This window comes from Lactuca sativa, chromosome 5, assembly GCF_002870075.4.
Source record: "Lactuca sativa cultivar Salinas chromosome 5, Lsat_Salinas_v11, whole genome shotgun sequence".
Lineage (NCBI taxonomy): Eukaryota > Viridiplantae > Streptophyta > Magnoliopsida > Asterales > Asteraceae > Lactuca > Lactuca sativa.
Window position 1 is genome coordinate 201,577,393 of NC_056627.2, and position 16,255 is coordinate 201,593,647.

Here is a 16,255-nt window from a genome sequence, read left to right on the forward strand (position 1 = left end):
TCATGCCAACCAAACAACATATGGAATTGGATTCAAATTCATGAGAGATTCCTTTTCCAATTCCAGTTCAAATTCCATTAGCAACATTTTATGAACCAAACAGCGCCTAGGTTTTCTTTTCCTAAACAACACCATATGATTAAAAGTAGATCTGACAATCGTGTCGTGATCGAGTTGATGGGTTGCGGGTTAGCGAGTCAAAATATACCAACCCGAACACGACCCATTTAACTATAAAGGTCATGGGTTGGCAGGTTTAGAATATAAACCCATATATGACCTGTCAACCCACATATTTATATAAGTTCACAGGTTGGCAAGTTCCTGTGTCAGATTTGGGTTCATAAGTTAGTGGGTCAGATTTGGGTTCATAGGTTCGTTGGCAATATTTGGGTTTGTGGTCAGATTCCATAAATAAATTTGATAATTAAACATGAATAAATTCTTGATGCAAACATATCCGAATTTTAGAAACTTAAGTCTTAAACATCCAAATGAAAATAAAAAAACACATTCATGGAAACATGTTCAAACTAAAACATTAATACAAACATAAATAATTAAAATTCAAACCACACTAAAACATATTAAATAATGACACGTCTCATCGTCAATCATATCTTTGTCTGAGACCTCACTCAAATCCTCTTCATTTTTCCCCAGGTGTGGGTTATGATATCCATATTCCTTCATTGTGATCTGACCGTAAGTAAGTGGTGTCATCAACATCATCATTTGAAGATGGAATGTCGATAGAAAATGGGGGTAGTTCATCAAACTGGTCGTACTCTTCCTTGTCCACAACATCATCAACACCAAGTATATGTCGTTTGCTATGCATAACGATGTGCTTTCCCGATTCCTTTGGGTCCTCAACATAGAATACATGGGTAGCTTGTTTAGCTAGGATGAATGGTTCTGATACATATCCGTTTGTGGAAAGGTCAACAACTGTAAAACCATCATTGTCAACTTTAACACCTCGTTGGTTGTCAACCCATTTGCATTTTAACATAGGTATAATGATGGAATCATATTTCAATTCCCATATTTCCTGAATGACGCCATAGTATGATTCTTTGGTGATCCTCACCCTTGTATCATGACTATCTCCATATACTTCAGTTGAGGCTATTACCGTTACACCACTATTTTGAAGTGTACTTTTTCCATCTTGTTGATTAGTGTAAAATGTATAACCATTAATGTCATATCCTTGGTAAGTTGCCACAAGATCTTCAGGACCATTCCCTAGATGTACTACAGCTTGATCCACATTATCGATGCCATAACTTGCTCTCACTTTGTCTTTTAACCATTGTGAGAACGTTTTGTTCTATTCCTTAACCAACCATCTATTGCTCCTACCGCGATTTGACAATTCCAGTGTTCTTGTGTGCTCATTTATAAATGGAGCAATGATTGTCATATGTTGTAGGACTGTAAAATGTGCAAGTTGTAAGTCTTCTCGATTTGGAATGATCTTTTTCAATCCAATTGTCCCACTCCCTACAAGTCTACCCTCGTGTCGAGATTTTGGAATGCCAATGCTATCAACACCTTGTAAATAGTCAGTACAATATTCAATTACCTCCTCTGTTGCGTATCCTTCAACAATACTACCCTCTGGTCGATGTCTATTCCTTACATACCCTTTTAAGACGCCCATATATCTCTCAAATGGATACATGTATCGTAAGTATACTGGCCCACACATATGAGATGTTAGATGAACCATGACATCAAAAAATGAAGGTGGGAAATACATCTCGAGTTGGCATAATGTCAAGATAATATCACTTCCCCATAAATCTAATACCTCGGGATCAATAACTTTAGAATGAATCATGTTGAAAAACAAGCATAGCTTTGTGATTGTGTGTCGAATGCGGTCTGGTAGTATTCCACGAATTGCAATGGGAATCATATGTGCCATTAAAACATGACAATCATGGGACTTCATACCAAATAGTTTTAGTTCTTTCATTGACACTAACTTCTTAATGTTAGTAGAATAGCCTGATGGAACCTTTACATCATGTAAGCACTTACAAAATTTTGTTTTCTCATCCTTTGACATGGTATAACAAGCTACTGGCAGATACGGACGCTTTCTAGGATTCCTAATAGGAGCAAGCTCGGGGCGAATTCCCATTTCAACCATGTCTTCTCGAACATTAATCCCGTATTTTGACTTTCCCTTAATGTTCAACAATAAGGCTATCAGGATTTCACAAACATTTTTTTCAATATGCATAACGTCAAGACAATGGCGAACCTGCAAGTGCTTCCAATATGGTAACTCCCAAAATATAGATCTTTTCTTCCAAATAACTTTAGGAGGAATTGTACATGTACGTTTACGTTTTCCTTTACCCTTACCTTTGAATTTTCCGAATGTCACGTTTAGATTTTCAACACGAGAAAATACAGTTTCTCCTCGTAATGGTTTCCTTGTTGTCCTCTCCTCAGTTTTACCATTGAACACCTTTTTTTCTTGCGATATGGGTGATTTTTTGGAAGATATCTTCGATGATCCATATATACATTTTTCTTGCAATTTTTCAACCATAACGACTGTGTATCATCTTCACAAATTGGACATGCATTTGCTCCTTTTGTGTTGTATCCAGACAAATTCCCATATGCTGGAAAATCATTTATGGTGCAATAAATCATGGCCCGAAGTTGGAAATTTTCCCCACTATATGCATCATACACTTCGACACCCGAACTCCACAATTTTTTCATGTCCTCAATTAATGGAGCTAAATAAACATCGATATCATTTCCCGGCTGTTTTGGACCTTGAATTAGTAATGACATCATGATGTATCTTCTTTTCATGCATAACCAAGGTGGGAGATTGTAGATACAAAGAAGAACTGACCATGTACTATGACGACTGCTTATGCTTCCAAATGGATTAATTCCATCAGAACTAAGTCCGAACCTAATATTTCTAATCTCTTGACCAAATCCTTTAAAACTGGAATTAATATTTCTCCATTGAGGGGAATCAGTCACATGTCTTATTTTTTCATCTATTTACGATCAACATGCCATCGTATTAATTTTGCATCTTTAGCGTTTGCAAATAACCGCTTCAATCTAGGCACAATATGCAAATACCATAATACTTTAGCAGGTGGACCTTTCTTTTTCACATCATTGGTTTCTTCTGTATGATTATTCTTCTTATACCGTGATGTATCGCATGTGATACACTTATCTAGATCTGCATACTGGTTTCTATATAACATAGAGTCTTTTGGACATGCATGTATTCTTTCAATTTCCATTCCCATTGGACACATTAGTTTTTTCGCTTGATATGTTGAAATAGGTAACTCGTTATCTTCTGGAAGCATATCATTCAAAAGCTTTAGAAGATTTGTGAAACTTGTATCACTCCAACCATTGTTTGCTTTTAGGTTAAATAATTTCAAAACAGCAGATAGTTTGGTATACTTCATACACCCGGTATACAACGGTTTTTCCGATTCGTCGAATAATTGTTGAAAATTTTCATAATGCTTTTTAGCGACATTATCCTCCCAATCATGTAACATTCCAGATAAGTCATCGTACTTGTCATTGTTTGAATCATTGTTATCATCATTAAAATCTGAAACAACCTCACTACGATTAACCAATGTCTCCCCATGTTGAGACCAACATATATAATCTCTCATAAACCCACGAATTATTAAATTTTCTTGTACTTTGGCAGAATCAGTGTACATACGACAATTCTGCCAATCTACACAAGGACACCATATGTAGCTTTCTCCTTTATTCACCTGATTTTCCTCCGCGACTTTAAGAAACCCATCCAAACATGCCAAATATTCATCGCATGAACATTTAATTCTATACATCCAATAACTACGATCCATCTGTCATTACATAAAAGACATATATGAATAACATGCATGTAGGATAACATATGCATTTAAAGGCATATATAATGTACATAATACAAAGTTAATCATAAAAAATTATAATTGAGTGCTTGAAAGTAATAAAAATACATTATTTTTAATTGTTAGATAAGATGAAGAATATATTTATTACGATTCAATAAGTTTCAATAAGTATTCCTATGATTCAAATATAATGACCTAGAATAATTTGTTTAATGTAGTGGATACAATTAATCAACTAATAAAATAAATTAGATAATTGAACAATTTATTATTACTATATAAAACAAGGGATAAAAGAGAATATTGTAATAAGAAGTATGTTGTATAAGGAGTAATTATGTAAACCAATATATATTTTTTATATATTTTTTAATATTTTTCTGTACCTTTATAAAATTTTAAAACATTTTGTCATAAATTTTTAACATTTGCATCAGTTAAAAATATATCACATTCTAACACATAAGAATATACCATTTCCATGCATAAGAATGTAAATAGTTTTCTAGGATTAAACAAATAAACTAATAATCATTATTGATGATATTTTGTAATATAATTGTTTTTATATATTTATAGACGTGCTTAACGTTTGATGTTTTGTTATTATTATTATTATTATTTGATTTCAAACAAATAAAAAAATTTAAATATTTTAAAACAACTTGATAAAATACTATAATATTTTAACATAATTGGTATTATCATTGTAATTGTGATATATTAAATAACAAATAAAAATAAGATGTTAATTAAGAAAGAAGTCGTAAAACATATAAGTAAATATAAATATTAACTTTAGCCTTGTTTATTATATATATTAAGGGATATATGGGATAATCTAAGCCTAATAAATATTATGAATTTATAAACAATTAATTAATATTTAATAAAAAAAGGAGAAAAACTATGAAAATTTACAATTACAAATGAGTTATACTTAATAGGTCAATATTTTAGGGGTTTCATACGGGTCGACTAACTTACAGACTTTTGCACAAATCTCATAAAAACCCATGGCGGGACTTTTACCGGAAGGCGGGACTTTTTCCGCCAAATATTTCATCTATCTTTAATTCTACCCATTCTATACATGATAATGAAAAAAGAGGGAGAGACCGAGACGAAAGACTGATAACGAAGAAAGATTCATCGTCTCTGTTCATCTACTCTCCTAGTAGCACTCGTCTTGTGTTATAAACTCTGTCCTAAGTGTGAATACGAGGAATGCAAGGATCTTGAATCTTACATTGATTTGAGGTATTAATTCTTCAGTGTATGTCGTATTCAACTAAAATCAAATTTATTGAAACCAAATTTAGGTTTTATGGTATTTTGTCAACACAATTTGAGATTTTCATTCTTAACACTTTTTGGATTTTCAATTCTACTTACATATAAAGGAATTTTATTTTCTGATTTGAGAGTTACCTTTGAATGTGTTGTTGATTGTTTGTGCCAGAGATGAAAGGGACACAAGATGAAAAGGATTGTGTTGATGATATCTTCAATTCCAAGGGATATTGCGAAGGCTACAACAGTACAACGAGACCAGAGATAACATCGATTGTTGAGGAAACCGAATCTTTGCAATCTTCTAAGTTTAACAACTTCAGACTCTGTTAAACTTTATAAGTAAGTTTTGAAATTTAAAACATTAACTGACTCAGATGTGAAAATTTGAGTAGAATAGTGTTAGAAATACATACTTAAGACTTAATGATGAAGAGTATGTGTGATTTAGCCTACGGTTTTCTTCTCCTTCATAAAAGATTTATCAATTTTCTGCACATATAAGTAAACAGTAAACTTATGTTATGGTATAATTGAATGGAGTTGCAAAGAAATGGAATCAATTAGAAGTATGCACTTAACTAGGATTAGAGATACTTACAAATCAGCTTCTATCTTTTTTTCGCTTGATTTTCTGCATATGCTAATTGATGAACAAATACAACTCTGTTCATGTGGCGTGTATGCTTTTTACGTGTGTGTAAATGGAAGAATAAATAGCAACTAAGTAGATAATCATTGGAATCAGTGGTAGTCTTTCAATCCATGCTTTTATCAATATCTTTTTAGCTTTAAATTTAAACTTTTATTCATGATCAGTTAAGTATTTGAGTAATGTATATCTTATTTGTTTATTTGTTTATTGTTTTTTCACAGTGCATGAATTCAACGTGATAAGGATATTAAATAGTGAAATACGCATGCATCATCATCTCCGGTGTTGGCATAATTTCTTGATATTCTCTGGTTCTATTTGTTCTTGTTTCTTTCAATTCAAGCAGAAATCATTTGGCTCTCTTTCATATTTGTGGTGCATTTAATTTGTGTTGTGATTGAAAAGCTTAAGTTCTAGCATAAACTTGTTGGTTCTCCTTTGCACTTGATCTGGAGCTGTTCAAAGCTTCATCATTCTCTTTTAAGTGATGTGGTGGGACCCATAGTTTTTGCTTTAAAAAATCTAATTAGGTAGTTTTTTTTTTTTTAAAAAAACAATTATTTTTTTACATACAGAGCCTTTCAGTTTCCACTTTAATTTGACTATGCAATTGTGAAATGTCCCATTGTTTATCGGATTGGATAAAATTATACATGTTTTTGGAGAGTGTGTAATTACGGTTTTAACCCTTATGGTTGATGTTATAGGGTGGTGGGAAGCAGGATTTTGAACTAGGTAGTGAGGTATGAGTACAATGTACAAGCTTTAACAGCAAGTGTATTCCTATAATGTCAATTGTGCATACTTTCTTGATCTTCTCTCGTTCTATTTGTGCTCCTGGTTGCTGATTGCTTTCTAGATGTTGGTGGGTTTTATTGGTTTCTTGACCATTTTGCCCCTGCCTGGCATTTTTTGGTGTAGTGCTTGTTAACTGAGGTTTTCTCCCTCTATTCATCTGTTTGCTTTTGTTTTGGTCTGCTATGCTCTCTATGTTGATGGTGGGATAGATCTTTGCAATTTGGACCTTTTTACCCTTATGGGGTGTTTTTCTTATTGTTTTTAGTTCTCTGTATCTTTTTGCTTTTGTTTGTTTGATTCTTCTTGAATTGGCATAACTTCGTTAATTGGATCAAAATATAAAGCCTGGTTATTCAATTAGGCCCATGTCTCACTCTATTACTTCATTTTCTGGCTCAGTAAGTTATTTTCCTGTCATTGTTCAAATTGAAGTTGTTTTTTGCAATTTGTTTCAACATTTTCAGTTTTGTATAACTTTTTTTTTATGTTTGTTTTTCTTTCGTTTTTGTACCCCTTTTTTCCATTTTTTAAAATTGTTTTATTAATGCATTTTTATTTCCTTTTTCTTTTGTAGTAATGGGTCAAATTTCAATTTTGACAAACATCATGGATGTTTTTCCAAAAACCAATCAAAAGTACCATGGATTAATATAGAGAAAAGCATAGAAACATGTTATAATAGCAATGTACTTTCATTTATTTCAATTATTTGTCAAGTTTAATGTTTATTTTACAAAATGAATGTAAGATGCTCTACAACAAAATGAAAGTAAATTGCTTTTCTTGCATCTAGCCCAATAGGGGCCAATTGCAAGAAATAACAATATTCTTTCATTATGTTGTCTAATATAGCATCATACTTTCAATCTTTCTTTTCTTATTCTTAGTTTTTGTTCTTATTAAACGATTGTACTTTGAAAGTACAATCATATTGTCGATAAAATTGTAATGGTAATAAAAACTCAAAGTAAATTATTCTGTTATTCTTTGCAATTCCCTTAATTTAGTTGTTAGATTGTTGACTAGGCACCATTAATGGGAAGAATAACAAATACACCTTGGCAGTTGAGAATTTGTGGCCCTTTAACATCAGAACAAAGACAATCATTACGGAATGGAAGCTAATTATTTTACTATGATTCGTATTCTAAATAGGTATGCAAATAAAAGATTCAAAAAAAATTTCCTATTCTATTGTTAAGCCTTGAAGTTACCCTGCCTCCACATTTGATAGACCTGGCCAAATTGTCCAAGCTTATCATTGGGTTATAATATTCATAATCTGTCATCGTGATCTGACCTTACGTAAGTTGTGTCATCAACATCATCTTCTCGAACACTAACCCCGTCTTTTGACTTTCCCTTGGTGTTCAACATTAAGGCTATCAAGCTTTCACAAACATTTTTTTCAATATGCATAACATCAAGACAACAGTGAGCCTGCAAGTATTCATTGTCTGAACGTTTAATTCGATGCATCGAGTTATTAGGATCCATCTGTAATTACATAAAAAAATATTATGATTCAATAAGTTTTAAATACTCCTGTGATATCCATTGTCTCAGCACTGTATTGGATTTTCAATTCTACTCAAATAAAAAGAAATTTTATGTTCTCATCTGGAAGTTACCTTTGAATGTGTTGTTGATTGGGAGTGCCAAAGATGAAAGGGAAAGAATTAATTAAATCTATAATTTCAGGGGATATTTGGAAGGCTACGGTGACACTATATATAGCTTTGCTTGTTCTTTGCAATGGACTGTGCCGTTCACAACTTCTCACTCTGTTCAACTTTTATGTAAGTTTTAAAAAATTAAACGTTAAACAACTTGAATGTGAAAATCTGAGGCTGAGCACAGACCTCAGCGGTTAAAAAAAACAAGAAAAATTGAATTAAACATATGATTAAATTAACAACATATACTACAAATCTACAATAAGAGTGGAGATACATACTCAGACTTAATGAAGAAGAATATGTGTGCTGTATCATACGATTTTCATCTCTTTATAATTTATCGATTCTCTGCACATATAATTTCACTTAATTTTCTGTGTATGCTAATTGATGAATAAATAATACTTTTTTCATATGGTCTCTGTTTTTTGTGTGCATGAATGGAAGAAAAAATAGGAACTAAGTTGATAATTATTGGAGTATGTGGTAATTATCTTTCAATCCATGTTTTTATCAATATCTTTTTAGCTTTAAATTTAAACTTTTATTCATGGTCAGTTAAGTATTTGATTAATGTATATTCTATTTGTTTATTTATTTATTATTTTTTTCACAGTGCATGAATTTTCAAGGTGATAAGGATATCTTTTCTCGTTTTATTTGTGCTCCTTTTAATTTCGTTTTAGATGTTGGAGGGGTTTTTTAGGTTTACTAACCATTTTGCCCTTGTTGGTCGTTTTCCAGGGAAGAGAGAATAAGGCCCGGTTATTTTTAAAAACGAGTCATATGATAATTACATAATTCGTGCTTTATATTCAGATAGAACCCGGTTGTGTTCTAAAAACCGAGTCACAAAGCCCTACAGCTAAAAGGCCCGGTTGTTTGAATAGGAACTGAGTCCTTTAAGAATACTATAGAGCCCGGTTTTTTTTCTTCCAGCCGGGTCATATGGTTCTCTTCTGTATCAGACGCGGTTTTTGCATAATATAACCCGTTTTTTTCCGAAACCGGGTCCTATTAAACGAGTCTTATTTGCCTTTTGTTATTAGTGACTTGTCAATTTTTCAATTTTTAAAATTAACGTCATATACTTATATATATAAAGTATTTTATATATATATATATATATATATATATATATATATATATATATATATATATATATATATATAATATTAAATTGCAATAAATACGTTTCTTCTTTTCTTATTTTAAAGTTGTACATTAAAAAATATTTTTGTTTACACTTTAATGTTTAATCTTTTTTTAAATCAACTCGTGTAATACACGGGTTTCACACCTAGTACCTAATAAACTGACTATCAACCATTCATTATTGGCTTTATTTTAAGACTAATGTCAAACAATTTAATTGTTTTTCCATAAATTTTCAAAGGAAAATCTACAAAAAAATTCTCAAATTTTTGGAAAAAATTTCAAAATAGTCCTATATATATATATATATATATATATATATATATATATATATATATATATATATATATATATATATATATAAATAATAAAAAAGTCTTATTATTTTGAGAAAATCATATAATCTGTCATTTGTTATTCAAATATAAAAACATGATTTTTTTGTTAATTTAAATAATCGAGACTTTTCTATTAAAAAAAAAACTTTTATGACTTTATTAAATTTTTTCCCAAAAATTTAGAACTTTTCTATAGATCGCCCATTTTTCAAATAATATTCCATCGTTTTTTTTTAGAATACATTACATTTTTTTTTGCCACATTACAATTGGTTTCTTTTTAGCCGATTAATAGATTTGTTTGGAAGCATAAATCGATTTCTTTTCCAGCCACTTTTAATCAATTGTCCTCTCTTGTTAATTGATTTTTTTTCAATCCTTTATAAATGGATTTTCCTTTAATCTATTTTACAAGTTATTTAAAATCGTTTTTATGTGTAGTATATCTCTTTCTTCTTTTGGATCGTGGCTCAAAACTTTTCTTTTGGCAAGCGAAGAACTAGGAATGGCAAAAGAAACCGAACCCGATGGTGAAAACCGAAAACCGACATATTAGAGTCGGGTTTGGGGTCGGTTAATCGGGGCTAGGATCGGGTTTGGTATGTTTTTAGAAAAATTTTGCGGGTTTGGTTATGGGGATGGTAAACAAAATACCCATCCCAATTACCCAAAACCGAAACCGAAACCGAAACCCGTTACCTAAAACCGTTCATATATATATATATATATATATATATATATATATATATATATATATATATATATATATATATATATATATATATATATATATATATATATATATATATATATATATATTAATTTCCTTGAGTTATCTTCTTTGTTGTGAAAGATTTAAAGATAATTTCTTGAAATAGCTTCCTGTTTATTTATAGTACTAGTGTTTTGACATTTTTTTATCCATAGTACTTAGAGTAATAGTGATATTATGATTTATGAATGCTAGTGTCTTTATTGTTTTTTTGCCACTAGTAACCACTTATGCATCAAAACAAATATGTCTGCTCTTAATGGTTTTGTAAATTATTAAAATTATTTTGGATATGAAATTATGCTTGCATCACTAAGTCTAATGGTTTTGTATTCTTATTGCATCAAAATTATTCTTAATTTGAATGTTAAACGAGGATCTCTGTAATCCCGTTGGGATACTCGCAAACCCGATAGTGTTTGGAAAAACGGGTACCCATTGGGAATCGGGTCGGTGATGGGATCCATTTTCATATTCGGGGATGGGGACGGGACTACCAAAACCCATCCCAAACCCGTCCCGTTGCCATCCCTAGCGAATATATATTTTATGGCTCAAGTTATGACTCGAGGTAATAATGATGATACGTTGGACTCTTTTGGAAAAAAATGTTTGGAAGCATCCATAAGTAACGGGTAACACCACAAAGTATTTTTCACGAAATTAATACCATAAGATATTTCAAGACTTTACTACCGTAAGGTATTTTCAAGACCTTAATACCGTAAGATATTTTCAAGACTTTAAAATTGTAAGATATTTTCAAGCATTTAATGTCACAAAATATTCTCAAGATTTTAAGAACATATGGTATTTTTCAAACATTATGATATCGTGGGGTATTTTGGCCGTTAGGCGATATTTAGTTTGAAGACTTTTATGTCGTATAGAATTTGGTTTGAAGTTTTACTTCTTTAATATATTATCTCTAATTTAGATAGAGTCTTCTTTGAGCAAGGTACCGACTTTAGTTCGCGAGTGTATTCAAGGTATGTAATTGTTATGACATGAAGACCATTTTGGCGCAAGGAGTTTGACATATTTACAAATGTTTTTGATGTGTTTATAATACTTTAAATTTTAAAGGTATTTTCGAGGTATTTGCATTGAGTTTGAAGGTTTGTATTCATAGACATTCTGGTGATTTGATATTTCACCATTTTTTTTCTATTTATATCGTTTGAGAGAGTTTGGTCCTTAAAGTCTTTTGATACTATTTATTTTTCGACTGATGACTTCTGAACTTTGAAGGGTTTTTTTTTGTTGAATATTGGTTTCATCTATTAAAAGAAGAGTTTGTTGAATATGTTTCAAAAGTTTCTATTAATTGTTTTATATTATATGTAGGGGTTATTATTTAATTATAACACCTCATATTTATTTATTTTGGAATGTTTCTTATTTGTAAGAGTTTTAGAGTTTGTATAGGAAACTTTTTAAGACTATTATATAACACCATGTCTTATTTTATGTTGTTATATTTAAGACTTGGGAGGCTCATTTTTTCTTTTCGCCATGGACCTGCTATATCTTTGGACCGGCCTAGGTTAAAACAACATACTTATACAATGTATTTAATAAGTGATAAAAAGTCGTAATTGTAAACAAGATGGGTTTTATAATTCTTTAAAACCACGAATGAATTATTTTCCAAATCTAAAGTTTGGGTGTGTTTGAAAAAAATAGTTGGTAGCGGGTAGTAAATAGCTTGTAGTTTGTAGTTGATAGTATTTTGTTAAACAATACATAAAACAATATTTGGATTTAGAGCGTTTTGTTTAAACTTTAAACTAAACGTTAGAAGCTTCTAGTGTTAAACAAAACTTTATGTTCAAAACAGAGCGTTTTATCAAATGTCAGAAACTCTCAAACGCTTTATGCCGAACACGTGTACTTTTCCTTTCCCTTTTTGTTACTCTTGCTTTAGAGGTTGTCTTCCTATACTTCCTTCACCCATGTAAACTTCACCATATTTTCCTCTCACTTCCTTAAACGACATATTCCTTAAACTTAGGAAATCACCAACCCTCATTATCTTCCACTTTTTAGATTTTTTTAATAAATATTAAGCAATAATATATTATTTTGTATAAGTAGTGCTCCAAACACGGCTTTGCTTCTTTCTACACTGCTTCCTTTTGGCAGTGTAGTAATAGTGTACCACACTACCACGTATGTAATGTACCATCAGAGTTCCAAATCCAAACACTACCCATCTGCAATATGTATTCCGGCAACGCATATCCATCTTTTTTATCGACGATTGATCCGGAACAGCTCCAACTCAGCATCGCCGCAGATGAGCAGGCCTTCGGAGGATCCATCGCCAATCCGATGGCCACTAATATCCATGGTCAGCCTCTGTGGTACGGGAATTTCAGTAATATACGCATGGACAGTCATGCCACGATGGACATCGACAGTAGCGGTGGTCAACCACCTTCCATCGGAGATGTGAGGCAAATGGTCGTTTCTGAACCCTCCGGCAGTAATCAGATGTCCAGCGATGGACAACCACCGTCGGTCAATGACTTATGCAGACGAGAACCATCTCAAAGTGAGGCATCCTGCAACCGCTATGAGGGTCCTGATGAACATGAAGTTCAGCAGGTTATTATATCTGAATTAAATGATGGGGTATGATTATAATCCTGAATCTGAGTGTGTTTGTTGCAAGCTTCGCATTTAATGATTAGTTAAAACCATGTTGAAAATTTGAAATTTGACTATTTGAGCAACATTTGGAGTAAATCTTAGGTTTAAACTCCAGCGTATTGAGTGTAAATTAGGAGACAAACACATCTAACTTCAAAACTAGGTCCACTAATTCAATGTTTCAGGTGTCGTTTTCAACTTCTAGAAACATGATTTTTAGAAATTTTGTCTTGCATTGCTAACATGTTCCAAACTTCATAATATTAATTAGTGTTCATGATTGTTCGTAATAGTTTGATGTTGATTATTGATAGTCTTTTTTCTCCATCTTCTTTCATATACTGCGACTCTTAGGAATTAAACTTTTATTTGGTTTCATGTAGGTCTACAAGAGAGGAACAGTTGGAAGATCCAATTATATTGATGCATACGCTGGAAGGTTTGGAGTTCCACAAATGGCTTTCAACTCCATTAATTCAACCATAAACAATGGTGGTTTATTGAACAGTGGTGTTTGGGCTCCACCACAACGACCACAACCAATTCAGCAAATGCGGACGTATATAAGGGTCGGATTAGATATTAACTATTCTAGCGTTATCTGTATATTTGTATAGTCATAATTTGAATTAATTTTATGTTATATTAACCCTAATAAATAAAATAAAATAAAAAGAAAGCAATATATAAGTATATAACTAAGCTAAGAAAGGGAAAATGACATAAGAAGCCCTAGTTATATAGGACAAAAATTGTAGCTTTGGTGTCTCATCCAAAAAAAAAAAAAAAGGCTCACTCCCGATGCAAAAGACGAAAATGCCCTTATCATTGAAAATAGCTTTAGAAAATTTGTCCAGTCCAATTTTGTAGTGTTCATGTGTCTTTTTGTCTCGTATGTGTCAAGTCTTAGGAGCTAATCTATAATTTTGATTCATGTAGGTCTACAAAAGAGGAGCTGTTGGAAGATCAATTGATATTACTTCATATTCAGGGTATGATGAGCTTAAACAAGATCTTGCTCGAAGGTTTGGTATCGAGGGTCAACTGGATGATCAACAGAGAATTGGGTGGAAACTTGTGTATGTGGATCATGAGAACGACGTTCTCCTTGTTGGGAATGACCCTTGGGAGTAAGTCATATATATGCTATTAATTTACAAATGATGACAAATAGGACCACTGTGTACCTGATTTACATCTCACAAACAAACACTGCGTTTGTTTATTTGATATATCTGTTTGATGGTATATTAATATTTATGACTTGGTTTTTCGTATATGCATTTCAGAGAGTTTGTAATCTGCGTAAAGTCCATCAAAATCTTATCTCCTCAAGAAGTTCAGGAAATGAGCTTGGATGGTGAATTTGGTGGGAATAATGTTGTTCCAAATCAAGCTTGCAATAGTCCGGTGGTGGAACAGTTTAATGGTCGTCTAATTAACTTCTTTTAACCTCTAGGAAGTTCTTCAGCCATTGATCCCGTGTTCCTAGTTTCTTGGATATATTAGTACAAAAATGCATCATCATTATCATCATCATCATCTATTTGTACAAGTAAATGCTTAGACTTGTTGCCCATGAGTTGCAGTTATTTTCATTTATAAAAGCCTTTACACATCTGTTGTTTTCTTAAAAATGTTGTCAAGTGTCAGTAGCTTGTACCTCCTACTTTGTGTTTTCTTTGTTTTCAAATGTTTTGTTAGCTTCACTTTCTTATTCGGTTACACGTTTAATGTTGGTAGTTAGTGAACAAGGGTGTTTTAGTAATTTGGTATGTATTATGTTAGTTGGTTAGTTGGTTCCCGCTTAATGTTATTTAATGTATATATTAGATAGTTCTTTGTACTCTGCTTCACAATCAATGAATGAAATACTTTCAAAGTTTTCTCATTTCTTTCAACGCTTAATCTGCAACATGGTATGGATCTATGGGTTGATTGTTATCTATCACATTTCATTCATCTTCTTCACAAAATTGTCATTATGTCCAACAGTCCAAGTCTTGTTCAAATGATTCAACAAATCTCAGTGTTGTTATGTACTTATGTATCAGTGCATGTTGCCGCTCCCAAAAAAAGAAAAAGAAAAGAAACAGCAAACGAAAATCAAATCCAGCATATGTTAAATGACATTATTAGTTTTTTTAGGAAATATTTATTCTTTAAAAGGAGAGTATTTTTTTTCTCAAAACATAAAATGCACATACTTTAAACTGACATGTGTTGTTTTAGTCAAGATTATTTAGAAGGTGTTTGATTTTTGAACTCATAAAACCAAATTTTATAGTGAACATCTTCTCTAATAAATAGAGGTTTTTTTTTGTCGCATGTCAATCTCTAATGAGTTTTGACATTTTTTATTTTGTGATATTTTTTAAATAAATAATATTTATATGTCAATCACCACAAGGAAAAAGGCCATTACCGGCGACAAAAGTCGCCGGTAAAACTCCCAAAAGTCGCCGGTAATGATAATAGCGGCGACGCGTCGCCGGTAATAAGTCGCCGCTACTGCCTCGTCGCTATTGATCAGATTGTCGCCGGTAATGATAATAGTCGCCGCTATTAGTATGTCGCCGCTAATGAGTATTGTCGCCGCTAATAGTGTTGTCGCCGGGAATGTCATTTGTCGCCGGTAAAAGTGTCGCCGGCAAAAGTGTCGCCGGTAATGAGCTCTGTCGCCGGTAAAAGCGTCGCCGGTAATTGTTTTTCAATTTTTTTTTAAAAAAAAATGATTTTCGTTGCCGGTGATAATATCGCAGGTAAAAGTGTCGCCGGTAATAATAATATTCGATTAAATATCAAAATCAATAGTGTCGACACTAATTACAAAACAAACATCCTTTTAAATATCAAACATAATAGTGTCAAACAAACATACAAAATACAATTAAATATCAAAAGTCATACTATCCGAGTAGCAAAACAACAAAATTTTTACAATCTACCAAGTAGCAAAACGAGACAACATATGCAAATAA

At 32.0% G+C, this 16,255-nt stretch overlaps 3 protein-coding genes and 1 long non-coding RNA gene across 4 annotated transcripts; 2 read left to right on the top strand and 2 right to left on the bottom strand.

Moving 5' to 3' along the window:
- Window positions 1–670: 670 nt before the first annotated feature.
- On the bottom strand, window positions 671–2,572 carry LOC111918638 (uncharacterized). The gene is made up of 2 exons (XM_023914273.1): window positions 1,369–2,572; window positions 671–1,308 (listed from the first exon to the last, which is right to left on the bottom strand). The coding sequence occupies exons 1-2, from the start codon at window positions 2,570–2,572 to the stop codon at window positions 671–673; spliced, it is 1,842 nt and encodes a 613-aa protein (XP_023770041.1).
- A 472-nt stretch (window positions 2,573–3,044) lies between these two features.
- Window positions 3,045–3,899, bottom strand: LOC111918639 (uncharacterized). Its single transcript, XM_023914274.1, has one exon. It carries the CDS (start codon window positions 3,897–3,899, stop codon window positions 3,045–3,047), a length of 855 nt encoding a protein of 284 aa, XP_023770042.1.
- Window positions 3,900–5,029: 1,130 nt separating this feature from the next.
- LOC111918630 (uncharacterized) lies at window positions 5,030–7,640 on the top strand. Its single transcript, XR_006191888.2, has 3 exons — window positions 5,030–5,189; window positions 5,392–5,564; window positions 6,585–7,640. It is a non-coding gene; the product is annotated as an uncharacterized LOC111918630 (long non-coding RNA).
- A 5,121-nt stretch (window positions 7,641–12,761) lies between these two features.
- On the top strand, window positions 12,762–14,890 carry LOC111918644 (auxin response factor 17). Its single transcript, XM_023914276.3, has 4 exons — window positions 12,762–13,256; window positions 13,658–13,843; window positions 14,214–14,404; window positions 14,564–14,890. The coding sequence occupies exons 1-4, from the start codon at window positions 12,843–12,845 to the stop codon at window positions 14,724–14,726; spliced, it is 954 nt and encodes a 317-aa protein (XP_023770044.1). The 5' UTR covers window positions 12,762–12,842; the 3' UTR covers window positions 14,727–14,890.
- The last annotated feature ends 1,365 nt before the right edge of the window (window positions 14,891–16,255 follow it).